Below are 17,779 nucleotides of genomic sequence, written 5' to 3' on the forward strand. Positions count from 1 at the left end.
ACATAAAGCTTTACAAAACGCTTTGAAGTGTTGATGACTCCCGAACATGAATAAGTTATGCTGCGCTGTATAATTGAATAATGCATGTCGCTCATGAATAATGTATCACCCCGTACTTGTGGCTTCGAGATATAGGCGCCGTTCCGCACAGATCTCCCTACTGTATGTCGTATCGTCATCTTTTTGTCAGCCATTATTACACAAGGCTCCTTAATAGTAGCTACCTGATTCCAGCATAGAGGTTTTAATCTAGTATAATTATTTTTCTGAAATAAATTTATATTATTATTAGCCATAACATCTTTTTTTTGTATTTGATTGCGTGCACTAGGGTCTAGGGGGCAGGCTTTTTCGTCATTTTTGCTGAAATGCCATTAGTTATCTATTTGTCTCAAATATGATCAGGTAAGGTTACGTATTGCCCATGAACGTGCACTGTTGGAGTGATCCGAGTACTCGTAGATTTTATCATAGCGTTTTCTGCTTTTTATAATATATTCATCAGCATCTATACATATGAATAAAATTGGAGTGTCTGTTTGTGATATTGAAATAACCATTTTTTACTACGTGTATATGAACATAGATACGGTACATACACCAAAATAACATTTTTTTCAATTTTTGTCTGTCTGTCTATTTGTTTCTTCCGGCTAATCTATGAAATGGCTGGACCGATTTTGACGGGACTTTTATTGGCAGGTAGCTGATGTACTAAGGTAACATAGGCTACGTTTATTTTAGATAAATTCTTTTAATTTATTAAAATAAAGTAAGGTAGCAATGTCCAAGAAACGGTTAATTAATTTATATGGCAAAACAACGTTTTCCGGGTCAGCTGGTAATTATATATATAATTTAAATGTATGATTTCTCAAAATCGAAAATACGTTTGGAAGATTTTTGATCCATACTTACTTTAAGAAACTTTATATAACACCTACAAATAACCAATAATACAACATAGTAAATAAGCCTAAAAATCTCTTACTAAAATAAAAGCAAAATATAGGTAAAAAACGTCACACAATGAAGCACTAAACATTTTTTCGCATGCAGCGGACCAAAAGTCACTGAAAGTCCTCTTCTTCTCTTTCAGTCGCCTCTCCACGCATGCTCTTTCTCATTCCTTTCTTGATAATTCTATTTCATCGTCGTTTGTGACATCTACATTCTCAAGGACTTAGGCATTTGAAGTTTCAGCTCTAAATAATCTTCCATATAAATCTCCAAAAAAAAAACAGTTTCCGTGTACATTTTAAAAATAGGGTTTTCACTACATGACAGGTTCGACCTTCAGGAGTATGAGGGCATACTTAACTCTATTTTGACCACAGTGTGGTTTGAGTCCTTTCTCCTTAACTACGTCCAATTATCCGGAGTTAAGATTATTTATGTAGATATACGCTCAACGCAAGCACTCCGTAGATTCATCATATCCACGCGTAAACAAATCGAAAATTATTCCACTTACTGACAAGTGACAACCCGCTGTTCTCATACTGGCGACAGTACCGTGATGAATTTTGTTATTCTTGTCAACCGACTGACAAAAAGGTAGCAAATATTAATTTGTGCGTATATTTCCAGATCCACTGTAAAATATTCTGATCATGAAGTCTGTAGGAATAAATACATACTTACATAGGTTTTTAGAGAGCTCTTCAAAACATTTAGAGATTTAAGCAATTTCATTACGGAATCTGCAGTAGTTGTGAAATTTTGCCCCTATGGCCTATGGAAAAAATCTACTAAAATCCATATTATTTTCCATTAAAAAACAATTACTAGTAAAAAAGCAATGGACCTGCATACAGTTGAATAAAGCCTGCCTACCTATGTGCCTTCGAACCATTAATCTATTGTCACAGCAATAAACCATGGGAGGCCAAACTTGTGGTGGTAAAAAAACAAGAACAAACGCGTTATGGGCATTCATTGTAAGGTGTGAATTGTCTACCCCGCTGGGATAACATGCTTTGATGTGTTCGGTTACAGGTTTTATATTATAATAACAATCGTCCACTAACTTTTCACCAGTGGGAGGCTCCTTTGCACAAGATGCCGGCTAGATTATGGGTACCAAAACGGCGCCTATTTCTGCCGTGAAGCAGTAATGTGTAAGCATTGCTGTGTTTCGGTCTGAAGGGCGCCGTAGCTAGTGAAATTACTGGGCAAATGAGACTTAACATCTTATGTCTCAAGGTGACGACTGCATTTGTAGTGCCACTCAGAATTATTGGGGTTTTTCAAGAATCCTGAGCGGCACTGAGCCACGTGATGAGCAGGGCGTATCAATTCCATCAGCTGAACGTCCCGCTTGTCTCGTCCCTTATTTTCATTAGAAACACTTTTCTATGCAAAAATAAAATTAGATAGCTTTTTTATTCATACAGAGATATTAGAGATTCATATTAGAGATAGTATTTTAAAGATTTAACAGTTTAGAAGGGTTGCCAGCTCGGGTATACAATTTACAATTGTTCAAAATCGGGTAAATAGGATTTCCTATGATCACTATGACGAGTAAATAATTACTTTAAATGGTTCTTGGGTAAATTTTGTGTTTGCTACAGTATTTAAAATTTGCTGTCATCTATAATGTACGTACAGATATCCCGAAGTTGAATGGAGAGTTTAGGCGACCATTACAGAATTGCCTGACAAAACATTCAAGACATATATAAAAACTGTTTTAATGGGAAAAGGCTACCATAATTTTAAGGAATATATTGAAGATAAAGTTATTCCATGTTTTAATTATGTATTAAGAATAAATTATATTATATTGAGCAAATTGTAATATACTAACATATTTTTTTAAGCCTGTTACTAACAAAATATTGGCCTCTGTTGCCCCAATAAATAAATTTATTATTATTATTAAAGAAGTTTCAAGTACGGTACCATGCATATCTCTGCGTCCCTGTAGCATCCACTGACGTATTTTTAATTACTTACGTAACTGTCTTTTTGACGTTTTTGCGCACTTGTGAACATTTTATGACCATTTACAGATGCTTTTTGTAAATTTACGTAGAAAAAATTTTTTTTTGAGTGCAACGATAACTTTAAACAATTCCTCAAGTTTACCATTTTACACTAGGTTAAAATGATGAAAACATTATATTATTAATTTTTTCATAATAGAAATCAAATATGCAACTTTAGTATTAACGCGATAATACGGTAAGCGACGAATACGTCCACTAATCTTTTTTTATGTTTTTAACCGACTTCAAAAAATGAGGAGGTTCTCAATTCGTCGATATGTTTCTTTTTATGTTTGTTACCTCAAAACTTTCGACTGGTTGGACCGATTTTGATAATTATATTATTAATTGAAAGCTGGTGCTTCCCGTGTGGTCCCATTGTAATTTGGTCCAAAAATAACAATAATCGTAACTAGAATTAGATTAATTAATTAGTATATATAAAAATACGCAATTATTTTTATACTTTTTAGTCCATTATTATTTTGGAATAGTGTTTTTGAAGTCGGTTTATTTTTTTAATTTTTTTTTTGTCTAACTACTTCTAGTCGCTAAAATAAATAGATATACAACACATTTTTTAGCATCTATCTTGTTGAAATCAGTCAGACATCAAGCTTAGGTAAACCAGACTACATACACACTTCACTGTGTGAATTAATTCGAATGCGTTGCAAACGGAAATGCTATTATACATTTTTGTCGACTATATATTTTTTTATAATTCGACGTATCTCCGAACCTCGAATTATGAGTCTAATAACCGTAATTTGGACGTGCCTCTCAGATGAGGGTATTTAACGTTAGCTAACTATAAGAGTTCACCGAATTCGCGGCCAAACGAGATGGCGATTGTCATAGTTTTTGCGTCACTACTTACCGCTTACGGCTTCCCGCCGGCATTCCCAGCAAATTATAGTCAGCTGGGATGACCATGATTTCTAAAGAAAAATATGTAAGTATGGAGTTTTAAGAAGTTGCCATGTAATACCTTGGTATCAAATCAAGTCTACATATCACACGGGTGTAGCTACCGTCGTATCTGCCGTATCTATTATACGGGGCCCCCCGGGTCACTTGGTCCCCTGACATGCGTAAGTAAATCTTTAAAGGCCCCTAAGCAAAGTTTTATACGGGGCCCCGCCAAAGCACGCTACGCCACAGACATATTATCTACCATAAAATTAAGGATATCCAAGCCGATTTGTCAATTTTATGAGTATAGAAGTAGGACAAGTAACATAATGGATTTGGGATATCTGTAGAGATATTATGTGACTCAGGAGCCTATCAGATCAGTGTTTGATTAAAGAAACCTTTTTTAATTTTCCCAATATTATGTAACTCTAAACCAGTACGGCGAAAATTGTGTTATTTTTTCAATATATGGTTACCCTATTAAGTTAACAAATGCGACCCTGTTTTTGTCATCCACTGGCAAATTCAGTTAATTGTGTCTACGACCCTGATTCACGCATGGCACCCAATAATTGTGTGTTTCCCATCCGCACAATACATAATCTTCCATAGAACCGCTAATTTAGGGACAATCATTATTAGTTTTTTTACGTATACTCGGCCATGTTTAAAGGTTGTGTATATTCTCAAGGTTGGGCAAGTTTTTATAACACGATGACAAGAGAACATCAGGATTATCTTATTGTAGATAATCAAAGCCGACCGTGAACTTGGTTTACTTACATAGTTAAATGTCTTACTGTCTGTAGATTTGGTTTTACCAGGCTCCTTTGCACAGGATGCCAGCTAGTTTATGGGTACCACAACGCCGCCTATTTCTGCCGTAAAGCAGTAATGTGTAAGCATTATTGTGTTTCGGTCAGAAGGGCGCCGTAGCTAGTGAAATTACTGGGCAAATGAGACTTAACATCAATTGTATTTTTGGGTTTTTCCAGAATCCTGAGGGGCACTGCATTGTAATGGGTAGGGCGTATCAATTACCATCAGCTGAACGTCCTGCTCGTCTCGTTCCTTTTTTTCATAAAAAATAAACTTTATTGTATATAATCAACGCTAACTCTGAACTTGGTTTACTTACATAGTTAAATGTCTTACTGTCTACTGTAGGTTTTTCTTTAGAGAAAAATGATTTTATATTAGTAATTTGGCTCAAATAATACAATTCCTTGATTTAAACATATCAGAAACAAAGGTTTGATGCGATTGACTACTAGCTACTAACTTGTCTAACTAACATAAAATTAAACAACAATTAGTTTTGTTTAGCTCTTATATAAAATTACGAGGGCGATTTATTTATATTTTTTATATTAATCTTTGGCCGTGCGCATACAGACTATCTACCAATAACTACGAATATTACCAAAAGCTAATGTAGAAAAATCATTGATAATTATACGCATTTTAATTGTTCTAAAAAGTATTTTATTATGCTCAAACTCACATAATATTTATTCTTGTAACTTAGTTAACTGACATAACACTTTTGAACATTTACAACGACTTCAGAAACGTTAAGCATGCCAGGAAACTCATTGTTACTCTTATTAAATTATAATACATATTAACTGCTTCATCTTTTTATATATAATACATTTTAATACAATCTCTGCAAAGTGATGCAATAAATACTAAAAGGTAACATTCATATGCACCAAAAAATTAAATGAGTTAGTAACTCATAAAGAAACAGTGAATTCGCTCACTTTGTAAATATATAAAGATAAGTAGCACGTGCTTATCTTATAAACATTGAAAGTATAGAAAATATAGCTTCAATTCAACAACAAAATCGGGGTTCTCAATTATAATGCCAGTACTATCGAGTAGAGGTGGTCGTTAAATAAACTGTTTTTGTTAACAGTTTTATATTCGTTAAAGAATTAACTGTTTTTTTCAACGAAAACACCTGTTGAACATATTAAGCTAATAAATTCAATCAACGTCTTCGCCCGTAACTCGCAATAAATCAAGAAATTGAATGCCCCACTAAAACAGCTTAATTCAAAACAGTTGACGAATTTGCGAACGAAAACGTAGACTTGATATTATATGGAGGAAATAAAAACCTAAATTATTAATAAATGCATTACCCGATTTTTGAAAACCCGATGACGATTTAACAGTTTTTTCAACCTGTTGACCATTGACAAAAAACAGTTGAATTAAATTAATTTAAAAACCTTCAATGACACACCTCTACTATCGAGCCACAGCAAATAGCGCCCATTCACGAGCATGAGTTATTATTATACTTATTCTTGTTCCTTGGTTAAAAATTGCGCATAAAATGCTTGGTATTGGCAAAAAGATAATTATAAGCTAGATACATAAGTACACATAATTAAAAAAATTGCTTATATTTTTAATTTTAAAGGATACCTACTTAACTATTATTTATAATTATTTTTGTCTATTATTATGAGAATAGTAGCTGTTATGATATGCATCTTATATACATGATAAAAGGCGTTCAACAACATATTTTTCAGTTCAACTGTTCAATATTTAAAAATATATTTGTGTAACTTACCTTTCACCTAAGTAGTTCTTTCATGCCGCTATATACTATTTTTATAGTTGCTATTTTAAGTAGAACTGCAAGGGTTAACCCTTCCAAAGTGCAAGTGACCTTCTCTTTCCCCTCGCTCATAAACATTGTAATTCAGTGTTTGTCGCATCCATTAACGTATTATGCATGGGTTGAACTCCGCAGCTGACCGCAATTCCACCGCTTTTGTTGTAGGTATATCCTACAACCCCATATCTGACATTTTAATTACAATTCCCAATGCTGCTTATTATAAGTGTGGTACAAATCACAAATTTAAGCGGCTTAGTATTATATTTTTAAAACTACATGTACATACATAAACCATCTCTGTTTTGGTGTAGGTAAATCGCTTGAAAAAAAATAGCATATAATATAATTTTTAGCTGTTTAAGAAAATTTTAATATACCATAATCTGTTAGTTGAGCCCCTTTTACAGCTGTAAGCTGCTTTTGGCTAAAACCATAAAATAACCGAGGTATTCTTTAATAGTAATGTCGTTATCCTAACCTTTCTTTTGTTTTCCCCATATCTTCACTTCTGATCAGTAATTACAATCATAATTTATCAACGAATATAATGAAACTGGATTGTTATGAAAATTACGCCATGTTTATTAGTATTTATATTCAGGAGTATGAATTATTAAAAAGAGGGTTTGTTAGGCACTAAGTACCAACAGAACCTTACTACATCAATTCGATTGATATAGAGTAGGTACCTAATTATTGCTTTTATAGGTATAAATGAATAGATATCACAGATACATACTTACACAAATTTGTTAATCAGTACCTACCCAAAGTATTAACATGATAGGTATATTTAATTGGTTGGGACCTTCTTTTAGATGCCAAAAGCAAGAAGACCCCACTCTTAAATCATTATGTAGGTACCAACTTAAAGTAACTATGGTTCTACTGTCTATAGCTCCAACGTAATAATTAAGTTGGTTTATGTTTTGAAGAAGTGATTGACGTCCCTAATCATTTTTTTAAATATGTATATGAATGTTGTTTAATACAAGAAAAATCTTCACTTAATTAATTGGACCATACACCCCTGCAGTCCACGCATGCATCCTCATTTAGGTATTCCGTTCTTGTCCGAACTGCGTACGCGCTGCCGGCGCGGCGGCCGCGGCGGCGCCTTTGACGCTCCCTCGTCCCTTCCTACTCCGACAATGCACCTATTCATTCAAACGCCCAACATAACTCGACCTCTCATACTCTTTGAAGAAAAAACGAACTCATATGCATCAATGGCCCAATCTATATTGGACAAAACAGCAGCTTCATATTAAATAACAAAAATTATAACTTAAATTTAAACACATAACGTCGATATTGTATTGAAAACTTTGAAGCAGTAGGTGTTATTGAAGTGATGTAATGAAGGGGGCCTAATTATGTAATATTCTATTCTGGTTCTGGATGTTTAAGAGATATTAAAAAGAATAAGTTAGAAGGGTTTGTACTTGATTAGGTATCTTTGATATAGATGAAATATTTTTAGTTGATTGCTTATAATATCGCTGTCATGTGTCACTGACAATCTATAAAAAATAGAACCTTGATAGGTAGTTTTATGAAGATAATACCTTATTATACCTACTTTGTTAACTTCTGCATTCTCAATCGTATACGTGCAAGAGAAATTAGAAAAATAAAACTATGTAGGTAGTTAGGTACTGTCGTAAGTATTGATAGTCCATACCAATATAGTATTTAAAATTTTAAATATCATTGGTCCCTACCTATTCTTTTTATTGACCTTAATCAATTTTGGTATCTGACAGAAAATAAAAAATCAAAAGTAATAGACTTACCTACATTCAGCAAATTAGGTACTTACCTACTGAAAATTGATGTTAATTATTTTGATAAAACACGGGATAAGAAGTAGGGTTAATGTTATAGTCATATTTTGAAAAATTATTATTAATTTGAACACGAAATAGAATTTAAATTGTAAAAGGGTGAGCTTGGTTTTCTAATACAAAAAGCGATCTCTATTAATTTGATAGCCTATCTATTATCAGTTCGGTGCTAATACAAAGAGTTTGATCGCACCGCGGCAATCGACACGCCGCGCCGCTTCGGCCGACCGGTTTCCGCCATGCTCCCACGAAAACGGGCAGCCGCGGCTCGCAGTGGCCGGCTGGCAACATCGAATGTCGATTCAGTAAATTAAAATAGTTCGCTTCGAGTCGTGTTAAGGAGAGGTTGTGTGCTTCACGTTCCAAACTTTTTACGTTAACATTGTTTTGATTTGCGTGACTGATAATGACACTTCGGATTAATTTACGTTCGGTTTTATGATGTATCGGATTGTTTGTGTTCTGTTGTTCTCCTGGTTGGTGAGAGGTGACCAGGAGTCAGAAGGTGGCAAGTGCGAGAGGATTACGTTATCACAATGTCAGGACCTTGGGTACAACTGGACTGCCATGCCAAACCTCATGGGGCATCGGGATCAGAAGGAAGCTGAAGAATCTGTAAGTATCATTCTTTCCTTTTATTGTCAACACGTTGAATTGATTTAGATGTTAGTTCATATAAATTGAACTAACTTCTATATGTAGACATGTAAAGTTATTAAGTATTATAGAGCTGTTAATAATATAAGTAATTATCATAATACTTATTTATGAAAATAAATAAATAAATTTAGCTTTAGTCATCTCTCCAAGAAAAATTGTGTTTTATTAGAATTAGAACAAGAATTATGCAGGTAATACTCATACTATGTAATTTTCAGTAATGAACTGATTTCGTCTCTTTTATCATACATAGGTATATATCATATATTTAATTATAATATAAAATTGCTTTATCCAACTCTCAATTTTGATTTAAATATTGATTTAAAATTAATAAATAATACACACGGAAAAATTTACTTATTGGTTAACTAAAATTGAATATCAAGATTAGTGTGTGCTCATTACATATTTGATTGCTCCAGCCACAATTAATCAAGTATTGGAAAGCTCAAAGCCGAAAAAAGGATCAAACCGGACACCGTTTAATTACTTACATAGAGAACTTAATATCGGTTTTACTCTACGTTTTATCACTATTTTACGGTATTCAATTACTTACTTGATTTCGTGGAATAGGCTTGGTTAAATAAAACGATCACTTATCTTGATTGCCGATTAATTTCTTAAACGTTAATAACCATTATTAACCGTTAAATTTGCAACCAGTTCTAAACCTTACTATAAATGTACCATTACTAAACTACCATTACTAAATCTTCAAAATAAACTGTTTTAGTGATAAACCTGACCGATTATCATACTCGCGAGAATTCTTACTTAATCATAATAGTATGTACCTAATATCACAAATAAATTCTTATTAGAGCCATAGTATCAAAATAGCTCTGGTTGTGAGTGAAAGTTCAGGCTGTTGTTATTAATTTAAGCTGAGTATAGGTGAATACCTATACTCAGTAGATATATAGAATCTCACTAGATAATCTATACATATATATAAATAAAATTAGAGTGTCTGTTTATTATTATTTATTTATATATTCATCGATTTTTAATACATGTGTATATACACCAAATATTTTTTTTTACAATATTTCTCTGTATGGCTGGACCGATTTTGGCGGGACTTTTATTTGCAGGTAGCTGATGTAATTAGGAGTTACTTAGGCTTCGTTTATCTTAGAAAGATAAAGTATTGTTACAATGTCAATGAAAAGGTATAACTCTAAAATAATTTATATGCCAAGACAACGTTTGCCGGGTCACCTTGTTGTTAATATGTCAATAATGACTCAATTTGACAATAAGGCTGAGACTTATAGCGTGTGCTTAGACTTTGCTCAGACTTTACCCACGTAAGTTAAGCTGAGTGTAAGCTTAGTTATAATCTTTGATATCGTACTTATAGCTATTTCACAGCTATAATTATGCTGAGATTAAGCTGAGACAGCTCAATGCTACTGAAATTACTGGGCAAACGAGACTTAACATCCTTACGTCTCAAGGTGACGAGCGCAATTATTGTAGTGCCGCTCGGAATTTTTGGGTTTTTCAATAATTCTGAGCAGCACTGCATTGTAATATGCAAAGCGTATCAATTACCATCAGCTGGACCTGCTCGTCTCGTGCCTTATTTTCATTAAAAAAAACAGCTCTATGGATAAGTCAAGTTCACGTTTTAACATACTCAGCTTTATGTATGTGAAGTTTAAGTAACGCTCTATCTTAGCTTAAGTATTGCTCTGTACTAATAAATCTCATTTTTCAACTTTTTGTCATAAGGGTTCGATATATTCGTGGGGAACCGTTGATATTTGATAATGCTCGTGTGTCTAACAAAGGATTTATGTTTTTGTAGGGAGCTGATATCAAATGCAACTGTTTTGGGGTGTTGATATTAGCTACCGGATTTTAAGTCCCCTTTAGTTTTATGATATTACGTTATCATTATTCAAACATGTCTTTTTTTTATTCAGCGCTTGTATTGCTACCTATTCAATATTTATTAGTATTACCAATGGGAGGCTCCTTTGCACAGAATGCTGGCTAGATATAGGTACCACAACTTCGCCTATTTCTGCCGTGAAGCAGAAATGTGTAAGCATTACTGCGTTTCGGTCTGAAGTGCGCCGTAGCTAGTGAAATTACTGGGCAAATAAGACTTAACATCTTATGGCTGAAGGCGACAGGCGCAGTTCTAGTGCCGCTCAGAATTTTTGGGGTTTTTCAAGAATCCTGAGCGGCACTGCATTGTAATGGGCAGGGCGCATAAATTACCATCAGCTGAACGTCCTGCTCGTCTCGTTATTGTCATAAAAAATATAATTAATAGTATATTCATGATATGTACCAATAATTAGTTATATTTACAAAATATTAGCGATTGACACTGACATATTCGTCCCTTTGTCCTTTTTGAACAAATATCTACTCCATTTCCACTCTGTTGTATCCTTAGCCAAACTGATCCAGGTGATTCCCACTGTTGGTTGTTGTTGAGTTGGTCCTCCCACCTGTTCATAACAAATCACTATTAATTTAGGTGAAATACACTTTTGAACTGTCATCGTAAACGATATATGAGTATGAACCCTAAATAGTAAATTATATTAAATAAACTACTGTGACTAAACTTAAGATTTATCAATCTACATAAAAATAATCTGATAGATAGTTAATCTACCAACTATAGTTAGCTAAAATTAAGTTTAACTTTAGAGACAGTTGAAATAAATGTAAAAATTCTTTCAATTTGATTTCTGAACGACGGGGGACACATCAAAGGAAAAAAAAATTGTTATTTTATTCAATTCCGAGCATTTTACTATTTATTCACCTTTTAAACATTCTCTGGACTTAGACACAAATAATTCAAGATCAAAATTAGCCAAATCGGTCCGGCCGTTCTATATATATATATATATATATATAGATATAAATGGCATATTAGTACCACTTTACCCCGACAAAACATCAATTAACAACTTATCGTAACCTTAAATTATTTATTGATAAAATCACAGATACTAATAATATCTTTCATTATGACGATATAGTGGCGGGCGGTAAAGATGTAAAGGGTAAAGTAATACAAACTGGTTTCGTAACACACCTTACGCGGAATTAAACGATGCAAAACTGAATTGAAGTGAATTTGATCGGCTTTTCAAAGCTGTTGTGAGCTCTATTGGGTTGTAATAAGTAATTACTCTCGCAACAAAAGATAAACATGTGAAAAAAAGCCAACACTCTCAAGTTAATAATAATTTCATTATTGAACCGTTATGAGATCTCTAATAGAACATTTCTCTGTTTATTTTTTTTAATGAAAATAAGGGCTACTCGCTACATGGCCAACAGCACCAAAATGGCGAATATCAAACAGGCAATAAAGCACTTTGACAGCCGCCAGTCCAGTGGTGTATTAATAGTAGAGGTCAGTATTTAGCGCAATTAATATTGTCAGAGTTGATTATCGTGGTAGAGCTGTCATTACTTTCTCAATATCTTCAAACAATGGCGATAACGATACAAGGCATTTAATCTATTTAAATATAACATTGTCGAATTATTTTGCTGATTTTGATAATAAACAATTATAGTAGAAACTTATGTCAATAAACAGATTACGCCATAATATGGGCAATATATTTATAGTTTTACGAGTTTGTTTATTTGTTGAAACTGTTATTGGACAAAGCTCGTGTGAATTTTGATACAAAGGGAATTTACGTAGGAATATTTTAGTGATTACACATGGAAATCACTCGTGTACAGTTTGCTTAAAGAGTTCTGCATGAAATAATATCTATAATTCTATGATATAATAGCCGTTCCCGCCCGCTTCGCTGGGCTAATTTTAAAAGGAAATAAATTAAACAATAAAAAAATAAAGTAGCCATAAACCATCAAGGATAAATTTCGCATCGAATGGTGGTACGATCAGTGGTTTAGGCGTGATTGAGCCTCAAATAAAGACCATTTTTTATTATATATATTTAAAGAAGACTAGCCGTTCCCGCCCGCTCCGCTGTGCGAATTTTAAAAGGGAATAAATTAACGAAGGAACGTTGGAATTCGAAAAAATAACCATCTAGGATAAATTTCGCATCGAATAGTGGTAGTTTCATGTCGATACGATCAGTGGTTTAGGCGTGATTGAGCCTCAAACAAAGACCATTTTCATTATATATATAATGAAAATGGTAATGGAATATATATATATATATATATATATATATTTTATAATTTTTATAATTTTTTGCTGACATCATCAGTATTAGACGGCTTGTCTATGGATTGCCAACATAAAGAGTAAGCGCAAGAGCTTTGTGTCTGAGACGTTATTAAAATATGATTTTTGTCTATGGTAGTTTTTTTATTTTTTAATGTAGAGTGTATTTAACTACCAGTATTGAGTATTGTCATTGAGCTAATCAAATCGATAGCGGTGTCTTCACAGAACGCGCAGACGTTTATTTTTATTTGACCCTTATCTATCGGTGCCTAAGTGGTGATGTATATCGTGGTACTCATAGGGTTGTCACTCATCAAGTTATGCATAATGAGGGTTTAATAGATAAGTTTAATACTGTGCGATAATTTTTTACTTTATACGTAATATTTGTAACCATAAAGTTATGTTCTTTTAATGACATGAAATGAAAAACTAGAGTAAATTCAGCATTAATAAACTCAATCTAGCAATGAGATTTCTGAGTTTCTTGTGCCCGTTCTTCTCAGGTCTGAGTATACTTTTTCGAATCGGTGGTAGTTTTTGACTTTCAATAAGTGATTTTTAATCCTATTTTGAATAAAAATATCTGAATTTTAGAAAGCACCATTTTAAAATAATTTAATAAACTTATAAGTAGCTAGAACATATTAATAGTCAATTTGCTGTATCTTTGTATCACTTAAGAGAATAATTTACCATAGTCAGTTTCACAAATTTATTTAAATACATTTAAATAAAACACTTTTTGAAGGATTAAAACGCGTGAAATTGTAACTGTGTTTTTACATTAGTTTTTGCGTTTAAGTTATTATTTTAGCTAACCCGACGTTTCGTAACCTTTTCAGAGCACGTTTTCAGGGGGACTGCGGTTCAATACCGTTTATTCACTAACGGATACATCGCTGTCACCGTTTAATTACAAAATCTTATCTATCCATAGTTATGTCCAGTATAGTTATAGTCCAATGCTTATGTCGATAGGTTATTGAAATGTAAGTAAGCGTAAAAGGATACATTTGTCTTACCTCTAGTAATTTAAACTAAGGATAGATAGGTTATTAAAAACGGCTGTTACTGTCATAAAAACTCAATAACTGGCATATGACAGCCCTACGTATCGGGCAGCTTCAAAGAGACTCGCGTGTTGTAAACAGGTACGGTCGTACGGAGCTCCAATTTCGCGCGCGATAATGTTTACTGCGAACGCATTATGTTATAGCTTATACCTAATATAATAATATGACAGTAACATGAACGTGTGGCTATTTCTTTACTGTTGTGTTTTGTTTTATTATTATTGGACTTAGTGACAGAACCATAAGATCTGCGGCATTAGGTATGTTCATAACCTTAAATAATTTATATAATTCAGAGAAAGAGATATAATTTATCTGTTAGACAACGCATGAGAATGACAACTACGTCTTACATTTGATTTATTAGTTACTTTTAGTGTGCGTACCCTGCAGAAAAAGAGGTTAACAGTTCGACGGTATTAATTTCGGCGTATTCACAGCTGTCGCAGTCTATCTAGATTCTAGATGTATAAAATATTATCTGAGCTTATAACAATGTCAATTAACGGCCGTTTTCAATAACGGGTCTCTAGTTACGGATATATTGCTATCACCGTTTCATGACAAGATCATATCTATCCATAGATATGTCTAATATAGTCCAATGCTTTATGTTTATAGGTTATTGAAATGTAAGTAAACGTAAAAGGATAGATTTGTCTACCTCTAGTAACTTAAACTAAGGATAGATAGGTTATTGAAAACGGCCGTAAATCTTAGTTGTGACATTATGCGATCGGACCCCATCACAAATCTGCGCCTTGGGAGTTCAGGTAGAATGTCTCTTATGCTTAGGTGTACTTACACCTTTCAAACCGTAACACAACATTACAACTGCTGTACTGCTGTTTTGTGGAAGAAATAAGGCTGATATCTATAGAGAGTATTCAGACTTTACTTACGAAGAATTATTTAATTTTACATAAGTAAAGTCTGAGCAAAGTTTAAGTACGCTATCTATAGCGATAGGCTTAGAGCTTATCTTAGTTCAAGTGCTGAACCGTGGACAGACAAACAAACGGAACTCATAGCAAAATTAAAACGGTCCCCGGTGACAACAACACCGAAATCGTGATTTGAATCCAAAACCACCGGAAAAATCTGGTCAAAACATCTCTGAAGAGGATTAAAACCAAGTCAATGAACTTAACTAAGATGAATTTCGTGAATGGAGCATGTAACAACATTGGGAGTCAAGCTTTATATGACGAAAAAATACCTTAAATTCAACAACATAAGGGTTATTTTAGAACGATATCTTTTGATCTTGCAGATAAAATATTTAAGGTTAAGTGAGAACGTGAATAGATAAAAAATGGCGTAGGTATTTGTATACTTTTTACATTCAGAAAAGCCTGTAATGCTAATACTCACCAGTGGGTTGCTCCTTTGCACATTATGGGTACCACAACGGCGCTTATTTCTGCCGTGAAGGAGTAAAGTGTAGACATTACTGTGTTTCGGTCTGAAGGGCGCCGTAGCTAGTGAAATTACTGGGCAATTGAGACTTAACATCTCATGTCTCAAGGTGACGAGCGTAATTCTAGTGCCGCTCAGAAATTTTGTGTTTTTCAAGAATCCTGAGCGACACTGCATTGTCATGGGCAAGGCATATCAATTACCATCTGCTGAACGTCCTGCTTGTCTCGTCCCTTATTTTCATTAGAAATAAAACCGATGCAATTCGGCAGTTTTTACTCTGTAGAGATGTATTACTCTGTATGTAGAGACAAATGCAATGCGATTTGTTGATATCAGTTCCTTTACCATAAAGACTAAACCCGGGAATACTGATCAATCTTATTTTTTAAAATATGCGTGAGGCAAAGTCCCGGAATTTTGATTAGGAATCCAGTCATGTCGTTCCGGATGTGTGTGGCCAGCCTTAGTATAGGAGTTCCCAATGGTTAGCATTTGAATACGCAACGTTAAAAATTACAGGTTCTGCGAAGAGATGGTCTATTGTCTAACAATATTATCTACGATTATTTAACTTGAAAGGATTGCTTTTTCAACCCTTGCAGTAAACACTAATACCGAATAATAAACTAAAATCCGTTGCACAATTCATAAAGCGATAAAAGAATGAACCGGTAGAATTGTATCTGATAATGTCGGCCTCTTTCGTCGCATATTACCCAAGTTTTTGTGACGGCGAGGTGTTCGGTAGAGAAGGTACCCTATCATTAGCGCAGGTACGCGATACAAAGACGCTTTTAGTACTACAAAGGAGAGTTTTAACACCCTAATCTTGTCTATAAACTCAACTTTTTGTAACGCCGCTTTCTGAGAAATAAGATAGAAAGGTTACGTTTGGAATTGTCGGTACTCGGAGGTATGGAGTACCGTTTGGTTTTTTATTCTTTTTTTATGACATTAATACTTATTTTGTTACTTTGATAAGCATGCTATAAACAATTTGTTATTTTCAGAGATACATATTTACCTAATCAATTTAAAATAACAAGTTTTTAGATTTGAAAGAGCGACGCGACGTCTCAAGTCAATTTCCTAATATGCGATTATTGGGGTTGAGCAGGTTATCAACTGTAAAGTAGATCCTGTAGATGGAGCCACAACGTGAGAGTTGAACAAGACATACCAAGATTTACGATACATGCGTCACTCGAACGGTTGTCGGAGTTAGTAAGAGCGTTTGAACGGAACCCGAGAGACGTGGGTTCGATTTTATGAACTTACCCAAATAAGTGCGTTTTGGTATTTTTGTTGCTTTCCTTTGCATCAAATTTGCATCCAGATTGTTGTAATGGCAATTTAAAATTGTATAATGTTGGTTTTAAATAGTGGCAATGAGTTTCTTGCCTCTTCTCTTCATTAAAGCTCAACTTGTGGTAAATTTAAAACCGAATTTGTGGTGAATGGTTAACTCTACAATTTCAACATCTTTTTTGACCTAAATAAATCAATGATGTTTGAATATAAAATATACATTAAAAGGAATTTTCTAAGATCATTTATACGTTTAGATGGACTGTGACAGCTGTGAAAAATTTAGGTTGACAGTAATTAGCCTCTATTTAGTGCAATGCAGCCGAGCTTGTCACGAACACTATAGTAATTAACATGACCTGTTATTATCGGTTGTCTAGCAGCAGGAAGCTCTATCTAGAGGTATAAATTATCTAAGGAATTCGTATTCGAACCCTAAGCTAAGCAATGTTAGCTATTAGATATGGTACTATAGTAGAACTTACCATCATCATCATAATAATTATAATATTGACTCACTTTTACACAAATTACCTTGCCCCAAAATAGGCATAGCCATACACATACATGCGAGAATGCTTCCAGTATTTATTGATACATTATCTATATATATATAATGAAAATTCTCTTTGTTTGAGGCTCTTTCCAAAATAATATGGGTCCCTCATCCCTTACCAAAAAGCCACGGAAAAGCCACCAAACCAGTATTATTT

The 17,779-nt window shown here is 33.8% G+C and overlaps 1 protein-coding gene across 1 annotated transcript in view; it reads left to right on the top strand.

Moving 5' to 3' along the window:
• Positions 1 to 8,686: 8,686 nt before the first annotated feature.
• LOC126965242 (frizzled-10-like) overlaps positions 8,687 to 17,779 on the top strand; it is a 37,169-nt gene continuing 28,076 nt past the window's right edge. The window contains exon 1 of the mRNA XM_050808739.1: positions 8,687 to 9,017. Coding sequence (XP_050664696.1) covers positions 8,841 to 9,017 — 177 coding nt within the window. The 5' untranslated portion in view covers positions 8,687 to 8,840. The remainder of the gene's footprint in view (positions 9,018 to 17,779) is intronic.

This window comes from Leptidea sinapis, chromosome 7 (assembly GCF_905404315.1).
Source record: "Leptidea sinapis chromosome 7, ilLepSina1.1, whole genome shotgun sequence".
NCBI classification, from domain to species: domain Eukaryota; kingdom Metazoa; phylum Arthropoda; class Insecta; order Lepidoptera; family Pieridae; genus Leptidea; species Leptidea sinapis.